Genomic DNA, 21,171 nt, shown 5'->3' on the forward strand with positions numbered 1-21,171 from the left:
TACCATCACCCCACCAGTTATCTCCCCTTGCGGATATTTCCAAGATTGGAAATTTTTGGAAACATCATCTTTCCAAAATTGGAAAGTCTTGGAAACATCATCTTTCCAAAATTGGAAATGTCTTGGAAACATCATCTTTCCAAGACATTTCCAAGCTTGGAAAGATGGATTTTTTTTCCAGTGGTACTGGCACAGCAGCTGTCCTCGGGTGTGACTCCATAGACTGTGAGGCAAAGTCTTGTACTGAAGAGGTGATCAACACTCACGCTCACTGTCCTCTATTCTTGTGAGCAATCACATCAGTGAAGACTTTAATTTACTGTATCTTTCTGTAAATTGGGACGAGGCAGGGAAACCTAATTAGCTCGGTCCTTTCATCTTCGGACGAAGATTGCGACTGAAAAACACACTACTGGAAAGTTGTTGCCTAGTACGCCAAGGAAGTCTGTGTAATAGTCACAACATAAGAGTTATGAAGTCAGTCAAGGGATTGTACTCATAACAGGCCTCTGTTGTACATTGCCATCACACGGTTCTTACCTATCTACCAGAAACTTAGTTGTTTACCTATCTACAGACACTGGGTAATGTGCAACCCGCCATTCGACCATGGGATAAGTACAATTTGTGAGACAGGATAAGGTTACAAATCGGGAGGTTTAACTACAAATTGTATATTTATGTAATTATCCTATCTCATACGATGGATGCTCACCCGACTACCCCACTACACAGATTACTCCCCATAAGAGAATGATAAGACAAGGGAGTCACATGGGCAATCAGGATACATGCTGCATGCTTCGCAGAAGCTGAGACTGACGAGGAATCGGAGCAGTGGGGAGTGTTTGAAAGAGAGGTTGTAAAGTTTGTTTGCAGTTCGTGTTCATTCAGCTGTCGAATCATGAGAGAGAGAGTACACTATGTGAGATATGATAAGTATATAAATATACAATTTATAGTTAATATTTCCAAATTTTGGTGATCAAATAAGCGTGTTTAATCAACTAAACTATGACCTCGATCTTCATGTGAAGTTATTCTAGATGTGGACATTGTGTATTAGATCGTGGTCCTGACAGTATCTGCTCAACATGTAAACCTAAGCATGGTAATAACGATAGTACATGTTTTCCATGTGCCCATCTGGTGTATTACGAATATGCCAACTATCTATCCATATATCTTCAAGGAAAAAAGGGCTGATAGTCCAGATTTGATGAGGTCATATTACAACGATGTATTGGCCACAGAAGATACACAGATTAATATTTATTTAAGGGGAAGATCCTCCATTTTGTATCTCTTGCTATGAGACAATCACAGTCAAGCATATTTTGCTTGACTGTGTGGAATTTTCTCTCGCAAGGGATATATATTACAAAGTTTCACATTTAAAGGATCTTTTTAACACACTCCGTTCTCATTTAATAACAAGGTTTTTAAAAGAAATGGCATTGTTAAGTAGCTTTTGAATGGATGTGTTTAACTGAGGTTGATGTAATCAAAACTATTATTATGTTACTATTTAATGGGGTTGAAGTATCGTAAAAAGAAGATTGTCCCCAGATGATGGCATAATGATATTGTAGTACATTGCAGAAAACCGGAATTATATTGCTTCAGTTGTATTGTTTAAATTTCTGGAGAGCATTGTTTACAACTACCAGTGGCTGAATTGATGGTAAAAATCCTGCTGGAGACTCATGCAGGAAGCTGACGTACTGTAAGTCCCCAGGATCCCTAGCTTTGCTTGTTGGTGGTCCATAGTCGTGACAGATATTTATCATATATACTAACTTTGTTCTCGTCATTATATAGCTGAAATATTGCCGGTGTGGCATTAAATGTTAACTGACCCATTCACTAAAGGAAAAAGAGATGGTCAAGAAGGGGGAAATCTCAAGGTCAACTTCTACAGAGCAATTGGCAAAATTAGAATTTGTTCGTTAAAAAAATCCTCTGAAGAGAACATTAATATTCAATCAATTCAATTTTCTTCTGACTCTGGTAGGCGGTCTATGGAGACGGATAGAAATGGTGCACGTAATAAGAGGAGAAGTGTCTTCATAAGAACTGCATAGTTTTCAGAAGTTATCAAAATTGAAGAAGGCATGAAGAAGACATCGTCCATCACAAAACTGTCTGCAAGTATCATTTCAGGATTTGCAAACCATTTGGCTACAGAAGAAGATAATGAGATCTGCAGGCAGGGTTCTCCGAAGAGAACCCTTCACGTAGACCTTTAGCAGGCTTCAGCAGTATTACAACCTCAAATTCTAGATTGACATTCACCGCAGCTACCTACACTTTGTTAAGCGACGTGGAGCATACATCAGACAGACTTCACGCAGCTCAGATTTACATGCAGCCTCAGCCTTTCATTCAACGTCACACCACTCGGCCATACATCATCTTTGAATGATGTCCGTATATATTTTACAGATTTATAGAATAAAAAGACTTTAATCAACGACGCATGAGTCCGATATCAGCTTGATCGTGTTCGGGTGCGATGTATTTGCTGTTCTTGGGTCATACAGCACATAGTTTCCACTATATCTTGGATGAAGGGAGAGAGAAGTATTGAGTATTAGTCAGAATAAGTGTAAAACAATATTATTTCTCTGAAAAATTCATTGTGGAAATCCAGCGAATAACGGCTGTCAAGAAAATCATTTACGTGCCTTATTAATCGTCCTGTGCCATGAAATGCGACAATATTTCAGTTATGTACATAGGAATATTTGGTCATGATCAGCCTAATTGAAATAAAGAATTTTAAAGAAATGCTATTGCTACAATATGTCTGAAATACTGCCTATTTAATCACTTACTTTTGTGACATAAATACACTGAAACAGTCGTAAAGATATGGAAAAAGCATTAACAACAGTCTTGTCCATACTTAATAGGAGTTAACGTGAAATGACTGAGACTCCTTGCTCCCTCTTTTACTATGTAATTCAGAGCAAGAAAGGTACGATTAAGAGAGGTTAAGGACATTCTGAACACATTGCTTATTTTTGATATATAATGTTATCGAGAAGCAAGTAGGATAGATGTCCTTAACTTATGAACAGTTCAGGAGCTTAAGTGACTTCCCACCACCATCTGACGGATTCAGACGATTAGTAGGTAAGTCAGGATAAGGATAAATATGCAATTTGTACTTATCCTGAATCATACACTAGTATAACTACCACTCGTGCACTCCACTAACACCTTTCTCCGAGTCAACAGACTTGATCGTGTTTAGGTGAGATGCCTTTACTGTTCTTGGGTCAGATAACACATAGTTTCCACTATATCTTGGATGAAGGGAGAGATAAGTATTCAGAATAACTGTAAACTAATCGGAATTCAGAATTAGTGAAAAAGAATATTATTTCTCTGTAAAAGTATGGGAGTCCAGCGAATGAGGGTTGTGAAGGAATAACAATGAACATGAAACCATATTTCTGTTATGTACATAGGGATATTTAGTCATGATCAGCCTTATTGAAATAAATAATTTTATAAATGCTATTTCTACAATATGCCTGAAATACTGCCAATGTGACCATACTATTTATTCACTTACATTTGAGACATAAATACACTGAAATAGTCGTCAAGATATGGAAAAGAACATGTCAAGACTATTGCCAATATTTAAAAGGAGTCATATGTTCCTTTCACCTTTTCTTTCAAACAGACGCCCCAGTGATCACCTATGTCCCCAGCAACAAGGATGTGACAGAGAACACCAGTCCCAACATCGACTGTAGCAGTAACATCACACCAGGCAACCCTTCAACAACAAGCTACAGGTGGACAGGTCCAGGTGGTTACAGCAAGGGTGGGGCTGTACTTGACAGACGTGTAACCAGGACTCAGGGAGGAGTGTACATCTGTACTGCCTCCAACACTGCAGGACTGTCAGACACAGCTCAGGTCAACATCCATGTGAATTGTGAGTATGTCATTCATGCTATCATGATTCCTCAAAACACACATCAATGTGCAGTCTGAGTATGTCAGTCATGCTACCATGATTTCTTAAAACACACATCAATGTGCCGTGTAAGTATGTTAGTCATGCTACCACGATTTCTTAAAACACACGTCAATGTGCAGTGTGAGAATGTCAGTCATGCTACCATGATTTCTTAAAACACACATCAATGTGCCGTGTAAGTATGTTAGTCATGCTACCACGATTTCTTAAAACACACGTCAATGTGCAGAGTAAGTATGTCAGTCCTGCTACCATGATTCCTTAAACACTTGTCAATGTGAAGTGTGAATATGTCAGTCCTGCTACCATGAGTCCTTAAAACACACGTCAATGTGCAGTGTGGGTATGTCAGCCATGCTACCAAAATTTCTTAATACACACGTCAATGTGAAGTGTGAGGTGAGTTGAGTTGAGTTGAGCTTTACGTCACATCGGCATTTTTCCAGCCATATAGTGACGAGAACAAGTTTGCATTAGTAAATATTGTAAGTACATACTCGGAATGAGTTTTATTTCAAAGACATTTATTGATTACATTGTCATTCAAAAGCAGAAAAAGTCATAGCATCAAATTTAAAGGCAGGCGGTTTGTTACATTTCATAGTTACAATTTATGGTTGTTACATTTCACAGTTACAATTTATGATACAGATCAACTTCCCTCAGGTAGTTCAGTATCAGATGGGCGCTCACGCGTGAGAACAGATCTTTTAGGTTTGATGCATCATAATGTGAGTCCCTTGCAGGCGATAAGTCCACGCATTCAAGCAGAATATGCTTGACGGTGAACACCTCATCGCAAGAGACGCAAATGGGGGGTCCATCCCCATCTGTTTTCAGCAGATAGTCATGTGTAAATCGACTGTGGCCAATACGACATCGTCGTAAAATTACCACATCGCGTCTTGACTGACAACCCAAGTAGGTATAACCGATTGTTGGCTTAAATTCATGGAGTTTGTACTTCCTACTTGAGTGTCCCACCTTTTTTGCATCAGGTCCCGAGTATAGCTTTTGATAGTGGGTTTGAAGTCACTGTACGGGATTAGCAGTGGAGATAGGGGCTTTTCAAGAGCTGCTTTTGCTGCAGCATCGGCCTTAGTGTTACATGCTATGCCGACGTGACCCAGCAACCAGCAGAGGATGATGTCATATTGGCCAGTAGAAAGGTCGTTGTACAGTTCTAATATGTCCAGGATGATTGGGTGACTTGAAGTCACTTTTAGAAGTGCTTGAAGGCAGGATAATGAATCTATAAATACGATGAAGTTTTTGGACTGATTTTGCTGTTGAATGTAGGTCAAAGCTGAGAAGATAGCTTTGGCTTCAGCAGTGAAAATGGAACTGTTGTCGGGGATCCTAGACGAGACAGTCTTGGCTCCAATGACTGTAGCGCTGGCAACTTGGCCATCGTCCTTGGATCCGTCTGTGAAAATGCATCTGTGAGTGTGATACTTCGAACGTAACTGGTTGTATTCCTGTTGGAACACCAAGGGATTTGTTTCAGACTTTTTGAGTTTGGTGAGGGTAAGATCGACCTGTGGATCGACCAGAAGTCGGTATAGTAAATGATGTTGAGATCAATTTTAGCTGCAGATATGTGTGGTTTGATCCTGATTCCAAGTGGTGGAACCAGGCTTGGCAGTTTAGGAAATAAGTTTTCATAGAGCGGGATGAAAACACAATTGTATGCTGGATTGTACTCATTTGAACGTAATTTAGTGATATACTGCAGTGAGAGTTTAATGCGGCGTTGTTCAAGGGAAGGTTCATTGGCCTCTGCATATAGACTGTCTACCGGAGAGGTCCTAAAAGCTCCCAGGCAAAGCCTCAGTCCTTGGTGGTGGATAGAGTCTAATTTTTCTAAATTGCTTTTGCAGGCTCCACCGTAGACATTGGAGCCATAATCTAGTTTACTGCGAACTAATGATCTGTACAAGTAAAGGAGGGTGGTCTGATCCCCTTCCCACTCTGTATTTGAAACTACTTTTAGCAAGTCTAGAGCCTTCAAGCACTTTGTTTTCAGATATTTTATGTGTTGTAAGAATGTGAGGTGGCGGTCGAATATGAGTCCAAGGAATTTGGCCTCTTCTACTACCTTGATGGGAGTACCATCTAAAGTTAGGTCTGGATCCTTGTGTGGTTTGTATTTACGACAAAAGTGAATACAATCTGTTTTGGATTTTGAAAACTTAAAACCATTTTCATTGCGGCAGGAGCTGATGAAATCCATTATCAGCTTCTGAAACACCTCCCTGACACAGGCCTGGAAACACTCCTAAATATATTTGATGACATCTGGACATCCGGACACTTTCCCCCTTCATGGCACAATGCCATTATTATCCCTATACCAAAACCCGGTCGCGATCATACTGATCCCTCAAACTACCGTCCTACATCACTAACTAGCTGCGTTTGCAAAACCATGGAGCGCATGGTCAACAATCGATTAATCTGGTACCTGGAGACCAATAACCTCCTCAGTGACCTCCAATGTGGTTTCCGAAAACACGACATGAAATATTGAAGTCATCCACGAAAAGGGACCCATCAACGCAACTGTTCAGAACGTTAGTGAGGCTGTTAATTTTGATGCTAAAAAGTGTGACAGACAGGATGCTGCCTTGGGGGACACCCTGATCTTGGTGGAAATAGTCAGACAGTGTGAAACCCACCCGAACTTGAAATTGTCTGTTATTTAAAAACCGAGATATGCATTGAGGTAATCTTCCCCTCAATCCAAACTCGTATAAATCTTTTAGGATACCATGTTTCCATGTTGTATCATATGCTTTTTCTAAGTCGAAAAAGATAGATACTGCATGTTGTTTGTTGACAATGGAGTTTTTGATGAATGATTCCAGACGCACCAGATGGTCAATGGTACTTCGGTTTTTTCGGAAACCACATTGGAGGTCACTGAGGAGGTTATTGGTCTCCAGGTACCAGATTAATCGATTGTTGACCATGCGCTCCATGGTTTTACAAACGCAGCTAGTTAGTGATATAGGACGGTAGTTTGAGGGATCAGTATGATCGCGACCGGGTTTTGGTATAGGGATAATAATGGCATTGTGCCACGAAGGGGGAAAGTGTGCGGATGTCCAGATGTCATCAAATATATTTAGGAGTGTTTTCAGGCCTGTGTCAGGGAGGTGTTTCAGAAGCTGGTAGTGGATTTCATCAGCTACTGCTGCAGTATCGTAGTATCGTGAGCTTGTCCTAGGGCAGTACGTAATTCGTGGAGGGAAAACGTTTCGTTGTAATCCTCCCCATTATCAGAGTTAAAATTGACTGGTTTCTGTTCTTGTTGGGTTTGATATTTCTGGAACTGAGGGTTATAATTTGATGAGGAGAAGTGGTTTGCCAAAGTTTCACCGAGTTTGTTTGCAATTTCAGATTTATTTGTTAGAAGGGAGTCACCTTCTTTCAGGCGGTGAACTCCTGATTTTGACCCTTTGCCCTTGATCTTTTGAATCATGTACCACACGTTGGACATGGGAGTGCGGGAGTTGATTTTGGACACATATTTCCTCCCTGACCGGCGTTTAGTTTGTTTGAAGGTACGTTTTGCCCTGGCATTTGTCATTTTAACAGCATTCAGGTCATGCACTGTAGGATGTTGTCGGAAATATTTTTCCGCCTTCTTCCTATTTTTCCTAGCTTGTTTGCAGTTTGTATCAAACCATGGTTTGCGTATGTGCGGGTTTGCAGAGGACTTAGGAATACTTTTGTCTCCGATGGCATTTAGGACGTCTGAAAATAGTTCCATGGGGTCAGGAACATTCCTGAAGTTGTCCGGCTTAAGTTTTTCTGAACATAGGGTTTGGAATAAAGGCCAATTGGCCTTAGTAAAATTCTATCTTGTTGATGGTGGTTCATCCGTGGGGTTGATGGGAGTAAGATTTGTTGGGAAGTGATCGCTTCCACAAAGGTCGTCATGGACCGACCATTCGAACTCATTTAAAAGATTAGAATCTGTAAGTGATAGATCGAGAGCAGAGTATGTTCCAGTGGCAGGATGGAGGTAGGTGTTTGATCCATCGTTGAAGATGCATACATCATTATTTGAGAGAAACTCTTCAAGTATCTTTCCCTTACTATTTGTATCATTACTCCCCCATAGGGGGTTATGGCCGTTGAAGTCGCCCATGATTATGCAGGGCTTCGGGAGTTGATCATATAAGTTCTGAAGATCTGGTAGGCAAACGGTTGAGGTGGGAGGGAGATAGAGGGAACATAGTGTAAACCCTATGTTCAGAGTCATGCGGACAGCAACAGTTTGTAGGTTGGTTTAAGTGGAACAGGGCTATGAAGGATGCCCTGCCTCACCAGGATAGAGGTGCCTCCTGTAGCCTTTACACCGGGAGGAGAAAAGGAGTGATAGGAACTGTACCGACGGATGTCAAATTTATCGGTCCTTTTTAGGTAGGTTTCTTGGAGACAAAACGCAGATGGTTTGAAGTCTTGAATCAATAACTGTAATTCATTATAATTATTTTTAAGTCCTCTGCAATTCCATTGGATCATGTTTTGTGGAGTCATGGTGCTTCCACTGGTGACATGTCATGTGAACGTGAGAAAGCGTTTCATGAACTCTTATTGGTGTCAGGTGGAGTTGGAGTTACCTCCATATCCAGAGGGCCAAAGGAGTTATGGACCTCGATGGGGACCTCTGAGGGAGAGGTGGCCTTTGGTTTTGTGTTTGGCAGTTCAAGTTGTTTTAGTCTCTCTAGCCTCTTTCTTTCCCTTTTTCTGCGCGCAGTTTCTGTTTCTGGTTTTGGCATTTGTTCTGGTGTTTGTGATTCAGAAGTTTTGACTTTTGGCGTTTGAGATGGAGTGGCTGAGATAGGCTGAGTTGTGTTGAGTTGAGTTGGCTGAGAAGACGTGACCCATGTCAGGTCGGTCTGACATGAGATGGTTGCAGTAGTGATGGTAGGACGGGAGACAGCAGAAGAGTAGGTGATGGTTGAAGGGGCTACAGTTACACTTGCAACCCTCTTCTTTGCTTCGTGAAAGGAGATATTTTCTTAGTCATGCTACCATGATTTCTTAAAACATACTTCAATGTGAAGTGTGAATATGTCAGCCATGCTACCATGGTTTCTTAAAAGACACGTCAATGTGCAGTGTAAGTTTGTCAGCCATGCTACCATGGTTTCTTAAAACACACGTCAATGTGCAGTGTAAGTATGTCATTTTCCCTCAGGTATTGTCTTGGTAAAGTCGCCGCAGTGTAATTTCCCTTCTTGGTATTCACAGGGACTACATTTGAACGTTTTGTAAAAAATTATCCATTGGAATGCGAGGCAAATCTATTCGTAGCCATTGCTAGATTTTGCAGACGACGCAACAAGAAAAACAGATTTGCAAAACATCGATAATTTCCGCACATCATATGTGATTCAATGTTATTCGAGATAAAGAAGTACTACCACGCTTGCTAGCGGGGTACATTGAAAATAGTAGAAGAGCGCTCAGCCAATCAGAAAACGACATTTATGTGCGAGGTAAGATAATATAGGTTGTAGCATCGTGATGAAGGGTATACAGGCTTATGCATCCCGTGTTAGGTTTTATAAAACCTGGTTGGGAAAAGCATCAACCCTGTACAACCCAAATTGTAATGTCACAACAAATTTATCTTACTGAATGTTTCAATCTCACAATATGTAAGATTTACACAAAATGAAATATTTTACTAACATGCTACCGACTAATCGATCCGAATCACTGGTTCACTGTTAACATGTCAAGATCATGTTCAACCAATCAGAGATGGACATTCTTTCTTGAGGTACATGAGGATAACATGATTTAAACACCTATGGATATGATTACTAAGAAAGTATAATCCCAAATATAACATATGTTACACCAATGGATATGCCATCCTGTCCTCATTGAGCATTTTATTTTCAGGGGTTCGCTGGTCGAATATCGGTCACATGTTGTTTGTTGGTACTGTCATGTATAACAATGGACTTCAGTTAATTAAAGATGTCACACAATCTTTGTCTTTATGAAGAATACATGAATTTGATGCATTAGCTTTTAAGTGGAAATTATAAACAAACAAGTGCATTTATCATTTCGGAGAAAATATTTTTTTGTATTTGTGTAGTTTTCTTGATAGCAAACTCACAGAAATTTCAATGTGAGAATGCGTTGACAGGTGATTACTTTTGGTCAATGAATTTCGCATCACATTCTGAAAATGGTTGGTCCAAGTTTGTATTAATTCATTAGCTCAGGTCAGCATTCGTTTATAGAATACACTAACCTGGTTGTTGTGCTTTTAGCCAAATTGCCAATGGAGAATCCGATATAGTGTCCGTTTTGTAAGTGATACATGACCTACAAAACATTCCTGGCAAATTCATAAAATGTCTGAATTATAATTGAAACACTTAAAACAATCTATGGTGACTCAAGTCTTGTGCATAGCATGTTGCACAATACATGATCCGGAACCAATGGAGATCTTTGCAAATTGATCTTCAGCGTCCTGAACTATTTTACTCAGGCTGGATGCATTGTAGAACTCTATTCAAGCCAATAATGCAGTTATTTGATGAAATCTGGTTCAGCTGGAATATGCACAGTTCTTTGGACGACATGTGTATGGTCTTGGTCCTATTAAAATATATGTGGTCCTCTCCCTCATTTTTTAATCGCCACGTTCACCCTGATTGAAGCATTGATCCCAGGTTATGACATGCTCAGTGATTCTGGAGTTTGGACTATTGCTACTTTCCACCTTGAATTAAATTGTTTATTTGTGGGCAAATGATTGTGCAAAAAGCTTTATCGGTGATCTGTCATGATCCCTGGATTAGTAATAGCATATATTGTTGTTGAGTTGGGCTTTAGGTCACATCGGCATTATTCCAGCCATATAGTGACGAGAACAAGTCTGCATTAATATACATTGTAAGTACAAAGTGGTTTCGTTTCAAAGACATACATTCATTACATTGTCATTTTAGAAAAGAGAATGTCATAGCACTAGAATGAAAAGCAGGTACATTCGTTATTGACATTACACAGTTACATTTTATGATATAGATCGACTTCCCTCAGGTAGTTTAGTATCAGATGAGCGCTCACGCTGGAGAACAGATCTTTCAGATTGGTTGCGTGATAATGCGAGTCCCTTACAGATGTAAAATCCACACAGTCAAGCAGAATATGCTTGACGGTGAGAGCCTCATCGCAGGAGAGACATATGGGGGGTCCATCCCCATCTGTTTTTAGCAGATAGTCATGTGTAAACCGACTGTGGCCAATACGACATTGTCGTAAAATTACTTCATCACGTCTTGACTGACAACCCAAGTAGGTATAACCGATTGTTGGCTTCAATTCATGGAGTTTGTTTCTTCCTACTTGAGTGTCCCACCTTTTGTGCATCAAGTCGCGAGTATAACTTTTGATAGTTGGTTTGAAATCACTGTACGGGATTAGCAGTGGAGATAGGGGCTTTTCAAGAGCTGCTTTTGCTGCAGCATCGGCCTTAGTGTTACCTGCTATGCCGACGTGACCCGGCAACCAGCAGAGGATGATGTCATATTGCCTAGTAGAAAGGTCGTTGTACAGTTCTAATATGTCCAGGATGATTGGGTGACTTGAAGTCACGTTTAGAAGTGCTTGAAGGCAGGATAATGAATCTGTAAATATGATGAAGTTTATGGACTGATTTTGCTGTTGAATGTAGGTCAGAGCTGAGAAGACAGCTTTGGTTTCAGCTGTGAAAATGGAACTGTTGTCGGGGATCCTAGACGAGACTAGGCTCCAATGACTGTAGCGCTGGCAACTTGGCCATCGTCCTTGGATCCGTCTGTGAAGATGGATCTGTGAGTGTTATACTTCGAACGTAACTGGTTGTATTCCTGTTGGAATACCAAGGGATTTGTTTCAGACTTTTTGAGTTTGGTAATAGCATATATCAACAACCTTCTTCTTCATTGTGCCAGACCTTTAAAAAACCGGGAGTGTCATGAATCTGTTTGATTTACTGGACCTTTTGTTTAGTTATTTCCCCTTTCAATGTTCACTTGATAGTACAGTTAGATTGGTTGATGATCAGCTAACTTATACTAACACAAGTCATGGTGCACAGGGCTGCAGGGATTACATAGAATGCAGAAGGTCCAGTTAGCACAACATTAGAGATAGCAGCAAAGACGGATTGTAGGAATTACAGTCATCATAGAACTAAGCCAGCTTATGATGACAGCTCAAGCTGCGTGGCACGCACAGGTGTTGATGTGTTGAGTTGGGTTTTACGTCGCATCGGCAATATTTCAGCCATATATTGCATTATTATTTAAAAACAGAAAATGTCACACCAAATGTATAGGCGAGCAGTTACAATTTGTGATACAGGTCAACTTCCCTTAGGTAGTTAACAATGAGATGTCCGCTCACGCGGGAAAATACATTTTTCAGATTTCTTGCATCACAATGTGAATCCCTTGTGGTCGAAAAATCCACACAGACAAGCAAAATATGCTTGATGGTGAACACTTCATCACAAGAGACACACATGGGGGTTCCATCCCCATCCGTTTTCAGCAGAAAGTCATGAGTAAACCAACTGTGGCCAATACGACATCGTCGTAAAATTACCAAAGTAGGTATGACCAATTGTTGGTTTCAATTCATCAAGTTTATTTCTTCCAACATGGGTGTCCCACCTTTTGTGCATAAGGTCCCGGGTATAGCTTTTGATAGTGGGTTTGAAATCACTGTATGGGACCAGCAGTTGAGATCAGGGTTTGTCAAGAGCTGCTTTAGCTTCATCATCGGCCTTTGTGTTACCTGCTATGCCGACATGACCAGGCAACCAGCAGAGGACGATGTTGCATTGGCCTAGGATGACAGGGTGTCTTGAAGTAACATTTTGAAGTGCTTGAAGGTAATACAATGAATCTGTGAAAATGATGAAGTTATTGGAATGGTTCTGTTGTTTAATACAGGTCAAAGCTGTGAGGATAGCTCTGGCCTCAGCAGTGAAAATGGAACTCTTGTCGGGAATTCTAGAGGGGACAGTCTTGATCGAATGACTGTAGCACTGGCAACTTGGCCATCATCCATGGTCTATACAAATGGATCTATGGATGTTATACTTGGAACGTAACTGGTTGCACTCCTGTTGGAACACCAAAGGATGTGTTTCAGACTTTTTGAGTTTAGTGAGGGTAAGATCCACCTGTGGTTTCACCATCTGCCAGGGTGGCGAAGACAGAAGCCGAAAAGGTGCTCTGATATAGAGGTCAACTTTACCTGCAGATATGTGTGGTTGAATTCTGATTCCAAGTGATGGGACCAGGCTTGGCAGTTTAGGAAACAGGTTTTCGTAGAAAGGGTTAAAAACACAATTGTATGCTGGATTGGACTCATTTGAACGCAATTTTGTGTTTTACAGCAGTGAAAGTTTAATGTGGCGTTGTTCAAGGGAGGGTTCGTTAGCCTCCGCATATATACTAGGCACATAAAGAAACTGTGCATACAAAAATTTAGAATCTAAATTTATCAAGCCTGTGTAGACGCATAAGGATTTAAACTCAGGGATTAGTGACATGTATCCAACATGCATGCACGTGCCACGTTCCGTGACGTCAGTGGGTTCGTCCTTGAGACGTGCAATACGTTGTTGCACGTGCATTCCGGGAAAGGGAAACAGAGCAAATGAATGCCAACCAATACAGTCACTTTGGAAAGCTCAAGCCCTTGCCTTTATGAGGATTTGTATAACAAAAACTCTTTTCTTGTTCCGCCTCTTGGGCTCAGAATTAAGCCATTTATTGCTGCTGCCGGCATTGAGCTGGAAAATATAGCTCCTATCCGTCTTCTTTCTTCTCCTCCTTGGCAGTTAGTTAGACCAGAAGATGACTTAACACTTACATCATTTAAAAAAATCGGAAACAAATGACTTACAATACAAACAAGAATATAATCAATTAAGAAGTAAATATAATACATATAAATCCATATTTACAGATGGGTCTAAGGATGGTGGGTGGCGCAGTGGCTTGTGCCACTGTCATTGGGTCCAAAACAATATCTTCCTGATTACCCAATGACTGTTCAATTTTCACAGCAGAAGCAAGCGCAATACTTACAGCTCTTAAATATATTCATAAACATCCTAAATATAAACAATATATATTTTCCGACTCTCTCTCTTGCCTTCAGGCTATTAAAAATCTTCCTTGTAAACATCCACATTTATTAGAAATTATAGAATTATATAATGTTCTTGCCACTGGCCAATACGACATCGTCCTCTGTTGGTTACCCAGCCACGTTGGTATTTCTGGGAATACTTTGGCCGATCTTGTTGCCAAGGCAGCACTCAACTAATCTGTGACACCACTTCTTATTCCATACACTGATTACAAAGCCAGCATTAGAACTTACATCCGTGATCTGATGCAGAAGAAGTGGGAGACTCAAGTAGGTATTAATAAATTACCTGAAATAAAACCTATATTGGCTACACCTACTTGGGTTGTCAGTCCAGATTCGAAGAGGTCATCATGCGACGATGTCGTATTGGTCATACCAGATATACTAATGAATACCTGTTAAAAGGTGAGGATCCTCCATTTTGTATCCCTTGTGATGAAAGAATCACGGTCAAGCATGTTCTGCTTGACTGTGTTGAATATTCCATCACAAGGGATATCTTTTTCAAATCACGAACTATGAGGGATCTTTTTAGTAATATAAGTTCTCATTTAATTATTGCAGTTTTAAAAGAATTAGATTTGTTAACTGATTTGTAAATAGATAAATATTATATTATTGGTAATTTAAATTAGTAACTGAGATTGTTAGTGGCTGTACCCTCAAAGGGGGTTGAAGTAGCGTAAAATTATTGTTCTCCTGAAAGGGTACGTAAGTCCCAAAACATTTAGTCAATTTAAGTGTACCAGGTTTTTAATCGTAGTATTTTTGTGTTTTTAATGTATGGCTAAATCTCATTATAAACGCCAATGGCTGAAGGGATGGTGTAAATCCAGCTGGGGTCCATGCAGGTAGCAAAGGCACTGTAAGTCCCCATGGTCCCTAGTATGGTGATCTACCTTCAGTTGTTGGCGATTACTGCTCATTTTTACATTGTATTGTCCAAAAATAATTTTCTACTTTTAAAGTATATGCTAGCTAGTTTTAACTCATTTTGTGATAATCTAGTGGTTTTACTGTCCTTCGTTGACAGGGTTTTATATATTATCTGTATGTATTATTAATTTAGAACTAGTTTTAGTCACGATATGGCTGAAATATTGCCGATGTGACTTTAAATTTTAACTCACTCACTCACTCAACCCCTTGCGATCGTTCAAAAAATTAAACAGCTTTTGAAACGCATAGCATGCCAAGGCTCACGTCTGAACAACGTCATGAGGCCATTGGGATGGTCCGTGGGGGAATGGTCCATAGTGATGGACGTTAACGTGCCTATAGACGCGTGGGAGAACGTTATACACAGGCCTGTGTCTTGGAGAGGAATCGCTTTGGTGGTGGTTCCGTGATGATTTGGGGTGCATTAACAGCTTTGGTGATTGTTCAGGGCAACTTAACCGGTGTGGGCTACAGGGATCCGATTCCTCGACCTGAAACAATGCACAGTTTCTTTATATGCCTAGTATACATACACAAGTTGATTTGTTAAGAGACAACATAAATCTGGCCTTTGAAGTGAAACATTATAAACTACTGAAACAAGTGTTCATGAGCATCGCCATGTTAAAAACATGGGTGTTCTGTAAATTCCCTTGAGGAGCATATATTAATGGTCTGCCGTTATTATTTGTTTGATTATATGTTGTTTCGTACTTTTAGAGCACATTGCATGTTGCTTAAAAGTGGCCTAAAGGGTGTATTGACTTATCCCGCGATAATGCAGCAATCTATCATAAAAGGACATCTTCTTGAGAATTAGTTTCTGATTAATCAATCCTGGGCTTGTGTTGTTGACCCTTTGCAGAGACGATCATTAGAATTAGAAGGTGCTGCAAAGGTCAGAATTCATTGACTGAGACACAATGGACAATCACAGGGAACCTGTTGTGGAGTTCTGCTTGTTTGAAAGATGCCAATAACAATTAGAAATCGCATTCTCAAATTAATTAAGCATACTGATATATCCACTGGGCTCTGCCATTTCACAGACAGTTAGAATTCAGTAGGCAGCGTTCAGCTATCCTTTTTGAATGAACATCAGCACTATCTTGTTGGGAGTCCACTGTACATTTCTGCTAATGACGTAATCATGTTTTGATCAATAATTTTGAAACTGGTGTAACACCAGGTGTGAACAAAGTGGTAGACAGGAGATATTTGTTGAGAAGAACTAAGATGCAAGCTTGCATTACTCGATATAATGTAGCCCTTGTCATTTGAATGTTGTTGATAGTGTTTTAGTGGCTCTGAATCTTTGTACATAGATCTAACTATAACGCAAACATGTGACTGTCAATCTAATTTAAGGTGGCCCCACCTTCCACACATTAGTAGAGGCAACATGACAAGCAGGGTATATTCTTCTTTCTGTAAGTGTCTAATTTCAGATGGACCACGAACCAGTGTCAGTATAATTTCCCTCCTTCCACATACTAGTAGAGGGAACATGGCAAGTAGGGTATATACTCAGCTGTAAGTGTTTAATTTCAGATGGACCAGGAACCAGTGTCAGTATAATTCCCCTCCTCCCACACATTAGTAGATTCAACATGACACGTAAGGTATATTCCTAGTTGTAAGTGTCTCAATTCAGATGGACCAGGAACCAGTGTCAGTATAACTCCATCCTCCCCCCACACGGTAGTGGAAGGAACAGGGCCTGTATCTATTAGATGTACTGCCGACTGTAATCCTTCTTGTGGACTCCAACTGAAGAAGGAGACTACTGATGTAGGTCAAGGTCAAGTCACATTGGACAAGGTCAACCGAGCCCAAGCTGGAGACTATACTTGTGAAGCTGAGAATGTGATAGGACGTGCCAGTAAACAGTTTACCCTTGTTGTTCACTGTAAGTATCAGCAGTTTTATGACTGTGTCATACTGATCATATGACTACTTCAGATATCATCAAATTTAACAACTATATGAAAGGAAATTGTTAAAACTGCACAGAAAAACTGGTTTGGAAAAATAACGACTCATGTTTGGAGAACCTATGACAAAAAAACTAATTTCTTGAACATTTTTCTCTATCATGGTTTAGCTTATCTTTTATGTCACCAGCATAAACTAGCTATATTGCATTGAAGAAAACATGTCATTGTTTTCATTTGTAAGCAGTTTGTTACTGAAAAACTGAACATCACAGGCACAGTTATTAATACCACTCTCCAACCAGATATCAGTTTGATACCGGATGCGTTGAAACAAGTTCTTTTGCAAGTCATTCAGGCTTCATGTATGTGCATCCTCCTTTTATGTCAAACTAGGCTTATGGTTATATGAAGCCTATGTTACGTTGCATGATCACTGTTGTTCCATTTCCAAATCTGCTGCTTCTATATGTCTTTGTGCACAGCATGAGGTTCATGAAACTTTCTGTCAACAAAGTTCCCCACAAGACCCATAAAGCCTCACCCTGCACATAGTTGGTGAGGATTCCTACATTTGGTCAAGAAGCCAGAACACCAGTATGAATTAGAGATCTGGTTGACATCAACAAACAGATTCCTAGATAACATGAAATTGATATAAAAGCAACCCAAAATTGTGAATTTTTTCTCGATGTTTTATTCATGTGAAATTGTAAAATTATTCATCAAAACCTTTTTGCGATATTTTCTGTTTTAACAAAGATGTTTTGAAAATGAACCAGGATTTGGAAGAGCTCAGTTAACCAGGAAACAGTATAATCCATATAATTAGTTGCTGTTCACCTTCCAGTATTCAAAACATAAAATATTAACTAACTGTTAATACAATTAATGTGACTATGTGACAAGTAGTCAGACGCTGTCACTGTTGAGTTAAGACTCAGTTAAGGTTTAGGAGTATTTCACAGTGCCGGAATGAATATGGGGTGTTTCAAATCTCTCCATATTGTCACTTATAATCACACATCATGGCTGATGTTTAACTGCTCTTTTAAATATTGTTGACTGAACCACAACAAATAACTCTTGTCTGCACCTACTGTCGGCTCTACTCTCCTTTGTGTGTTGCTGAGATTCAGGAGGATCAAAATTGGCATTTTGGGGGACATAAAGGCCATGTTACATCAGGTGAGACTTCTACCCCAGGATCAAAATCGTCTTCGCCTCATTCTGTGCCACACGAACCATGATGAACAATGTACAAATGGCAGGTAGTTCATTCGGTCCCACTTGCAGTCCCTGTTTGGCCTCATTTGTCTTACTGAGGCATTCCATGACTGAGAACCACAAGTACCCAGAAGTGACCAGATGTGTGAGTGAAGCATTTGTCTTAACAGCTTGACTAACTCTTGTGAAGGAACTTGTGATAAACTCAGAATGGTTCTGGCTAAAAGCGCTTTGGATATTCGTCATTGGGCATGCAACTCATCTTCAGTGTTTGTCCATTTACCTGTTGAAGTCAAGTCAGTCTCTTTTGAACTTTGGTCAACCCTGGACCAAACAGATAACAGTATTAGACAAGTGGTAGACAATTGACATTATGTCATTACAAAGCACAACACTGCCAGTGATCTAACTTCATGAACGTTGCTGTGAATCCCCCTGGCACAATGGACGGCCATCTCTCTTTCTCAACGACCTTCAGAACTGCTGATGTATCGTCACTATATGGCTGAATTATTGCCGAGGTGATGTTAAATTTTAGCTCAGTCACTCACTCAGAATTGCTGAGGCAATGCCTTGTGAACCGAACTCCCATGAAACAGACAATGAACTGAGAAAGACAGTAACAGCCATGTATCATATCAAACATCCCTGACCCGGTTAATTCAAAACATTTAACTCTGTAGTAAGTGCCACTAACGAGGACCATGATGGAGCGGCAGATGAGACTGTTGAAGATGCAGAAATGGCTTTCTTTCATAGAGGCCTTGAGCATTGCATACTCGAAGAAAATCAAATCAGTAAGGGCACACAACCATGTTCCCTCAACCAGAAGGCTTCTTGATCTGGCACCAGAATGTGATTCTTCCACAAATCTGATACGGGTAGGTGGTAGGCTTAGAGTGACACTCTTTTCTCCTTGACCCCATGACACCCTATCATGAAGCTACTCATCAAACAGTATGACAAGGAGCTTAGAAGACTATGTGTCGGAGAGATTGCTGGCAGGAATCAGTTGGAAGTTTTGATTCATTTGAGGACGTGAAGCCATTAAAATGCACCGGAGGGAGTGACTGAAACTCAGATCAGTTGCCAGAATTTCCCAAGAACGCAGACCTGCCAAAGGCCAAGACCCAACTTCACAAATATGTGTTCTACTCCACTGGTGTAGACTATTTTGGCCCAAAGTGGGTCAAGTTGTTTCCTGAAGAGAGAAGAGATGGGTTATTCTGCTCAAGTGTAAGATCACCTGAGTAGTGAACATTGAATTGCTCGAAATTATGACAGAGACGGAGATATATTTCAGGCAAACCCTCCAAAAATCAGACTGATTGTGGCACCACTTTTAAAGGGGGAGATAAAAGGATCGATGATTTCAGTGCTATGAACCTTATTGTCCCATCAGAAGTTCAAGTTCAAGTACAATCCACCGTTCGCACTGTACATTTTGCCGGCTATATGGAAAGAAAGTCAGGTCAATCAAGCAATGTCTTAAAGCTATCCTAGGAGATCAAACAGTGCCAGAACCTGTCTTCAGAACAGCATTAGTGGAGATATCTTGTATTTCAAGACAACTGGGATGTATCTCGACAGGCGCAACCGACATTGATCCGGATACGTTGAACTCTCATCTGATTGGCCAACCCGAAACGTCACTCTTACAAAGTGTTTACCCAGGAGATGAACTGTTAGGTCAAAAGCCTTGGCGACATTGACAAGTCCTTGCTGGCCAGTTCCGGAATGTCTTCACAGAGAGTTGCCTATCTATGCTGCAGACCCGTGGCATGTGGCACAATGACTATGACTGTATCAACAGTGATGATGTTGTAATGATTATGGATCCACAACGAATCCGGGCCAACTGGGTCATTGTGAGAGTTACTGAAGCCCTTACAGGTACTAATGTCAAAGATCCTGGAGTCAGTGTTGGAGAGCAACCTACTAAAGACCTTTCTGTACAGCTGACAAGATCTGATATTGGTTCATCTTAAAGTTATGTGTAGTTATCCCAGTAGAGACTCTATGCTGTAACTTGTTGTGTTGTGATCAGAAGTTTTGATTATTTGTTATATTCATTTTATTTCAATGTTCACTGATAATTGCAAATTTCGAATCAATAATTGGTTAGATTTTTGTTGTTTATTATTGTTGTTGTTTCGTTTGTTTTGGTTTTGTTTTGGTTTTTTGGGGGGTCTCGTTTTTTGTGGTCTTTTTTGTTTGGGGGTGGGGGGTTAAGAGTGTAGAAGTATTCCCTTAGAAGCACGGTACCTATTGGTGCCTGAAATAAGATTAGTGCATGTCAGCCTTGTTGCATCGTGTGCAGAGCAAGGTGTACTTCTTGATTAAAAAACACAACTTGACAATACTCATTTATGTTTCAAAGCTTTTTGCTATTCTATTTTTTTTTTCCAATCAAACATAATGCTTCTGCCAACGCATATGTCAATGCTAAATAGACGTTATCACATGAGTGTGTTTTGGGATTGCAAATATCCTGTATTTACGAATAATTATTGTCAACATGCACCCTGTTTTATGTCTCATTGGAAACTATGGGACCAGTGGAGCTTGACTTCGTATGCTTGATGAAATTAACTCTACCATGGCTTGTTTGAACACCTTTTCTTCAGAAAGCAAAGAATGTTGAAAATAGTAAACTGTTTATCTCACATCTCACTGAATGATGAAGGTCCCTGTTACACAGTATGGTGTAACAGTATGACTTCATTTGGATTGAGCCCTGTGGTGGGGAGGTTGAATTTAGTTAAAATGATATTAAGTTAAAATGAAAACAATGCTGGCGAAGCCATGTCTACATTTGCAGTAATTCAATTCAGACAGTTGTTCTCAGAGAGTTATGAATATAGCAATCTAATC

General features: G+C 40.2%; 1 protein-coding gene across 1 annotated transcript in view; it reads left to right on the forward strand.

Moving 5' to 3' along the window:
- Nucleotides 1–21,171, forward strand: part of LOC124260217 (hemicentin-1-like) — a 121,238-nt gene that overhangs the window by 27,312 nt on the left and 72,755 nt on the right. Inside the window, exons 3-4 of the mRNA XM_046694476.1 lie at nucleotides 3,698–3,955; nucleotides 16,791–17,045. Of these exons, the coding sequence (XP_046550432.1) occupies nucleotides 3,698–3,955; nucleotides 16,791–17,045 (513 nt within the window). The remainder of the gene's footprint in view (nucleotides 1–3,697; nucleotides 3,956–16,790; nucleotides 17,046–21,171) is intronic.

The sequence above is a fragment of the Haliotis rubra genome, unplaced genomic scaffold (genome assembly GCF_003918875.1).
Source record: "Haliotis rubra isolate DU_JTF1 unplaced genomic scaffold, ASM391887v1 Scf755, whole genome shotgun sequence".
In the NCBI taxonomy this organism is placed as follows: Eukaryota; Metazoa; Mollusca; class Gastropoda; order Lepetellida; family Haliotidae; genus Haliotis; species Haliotis rubra.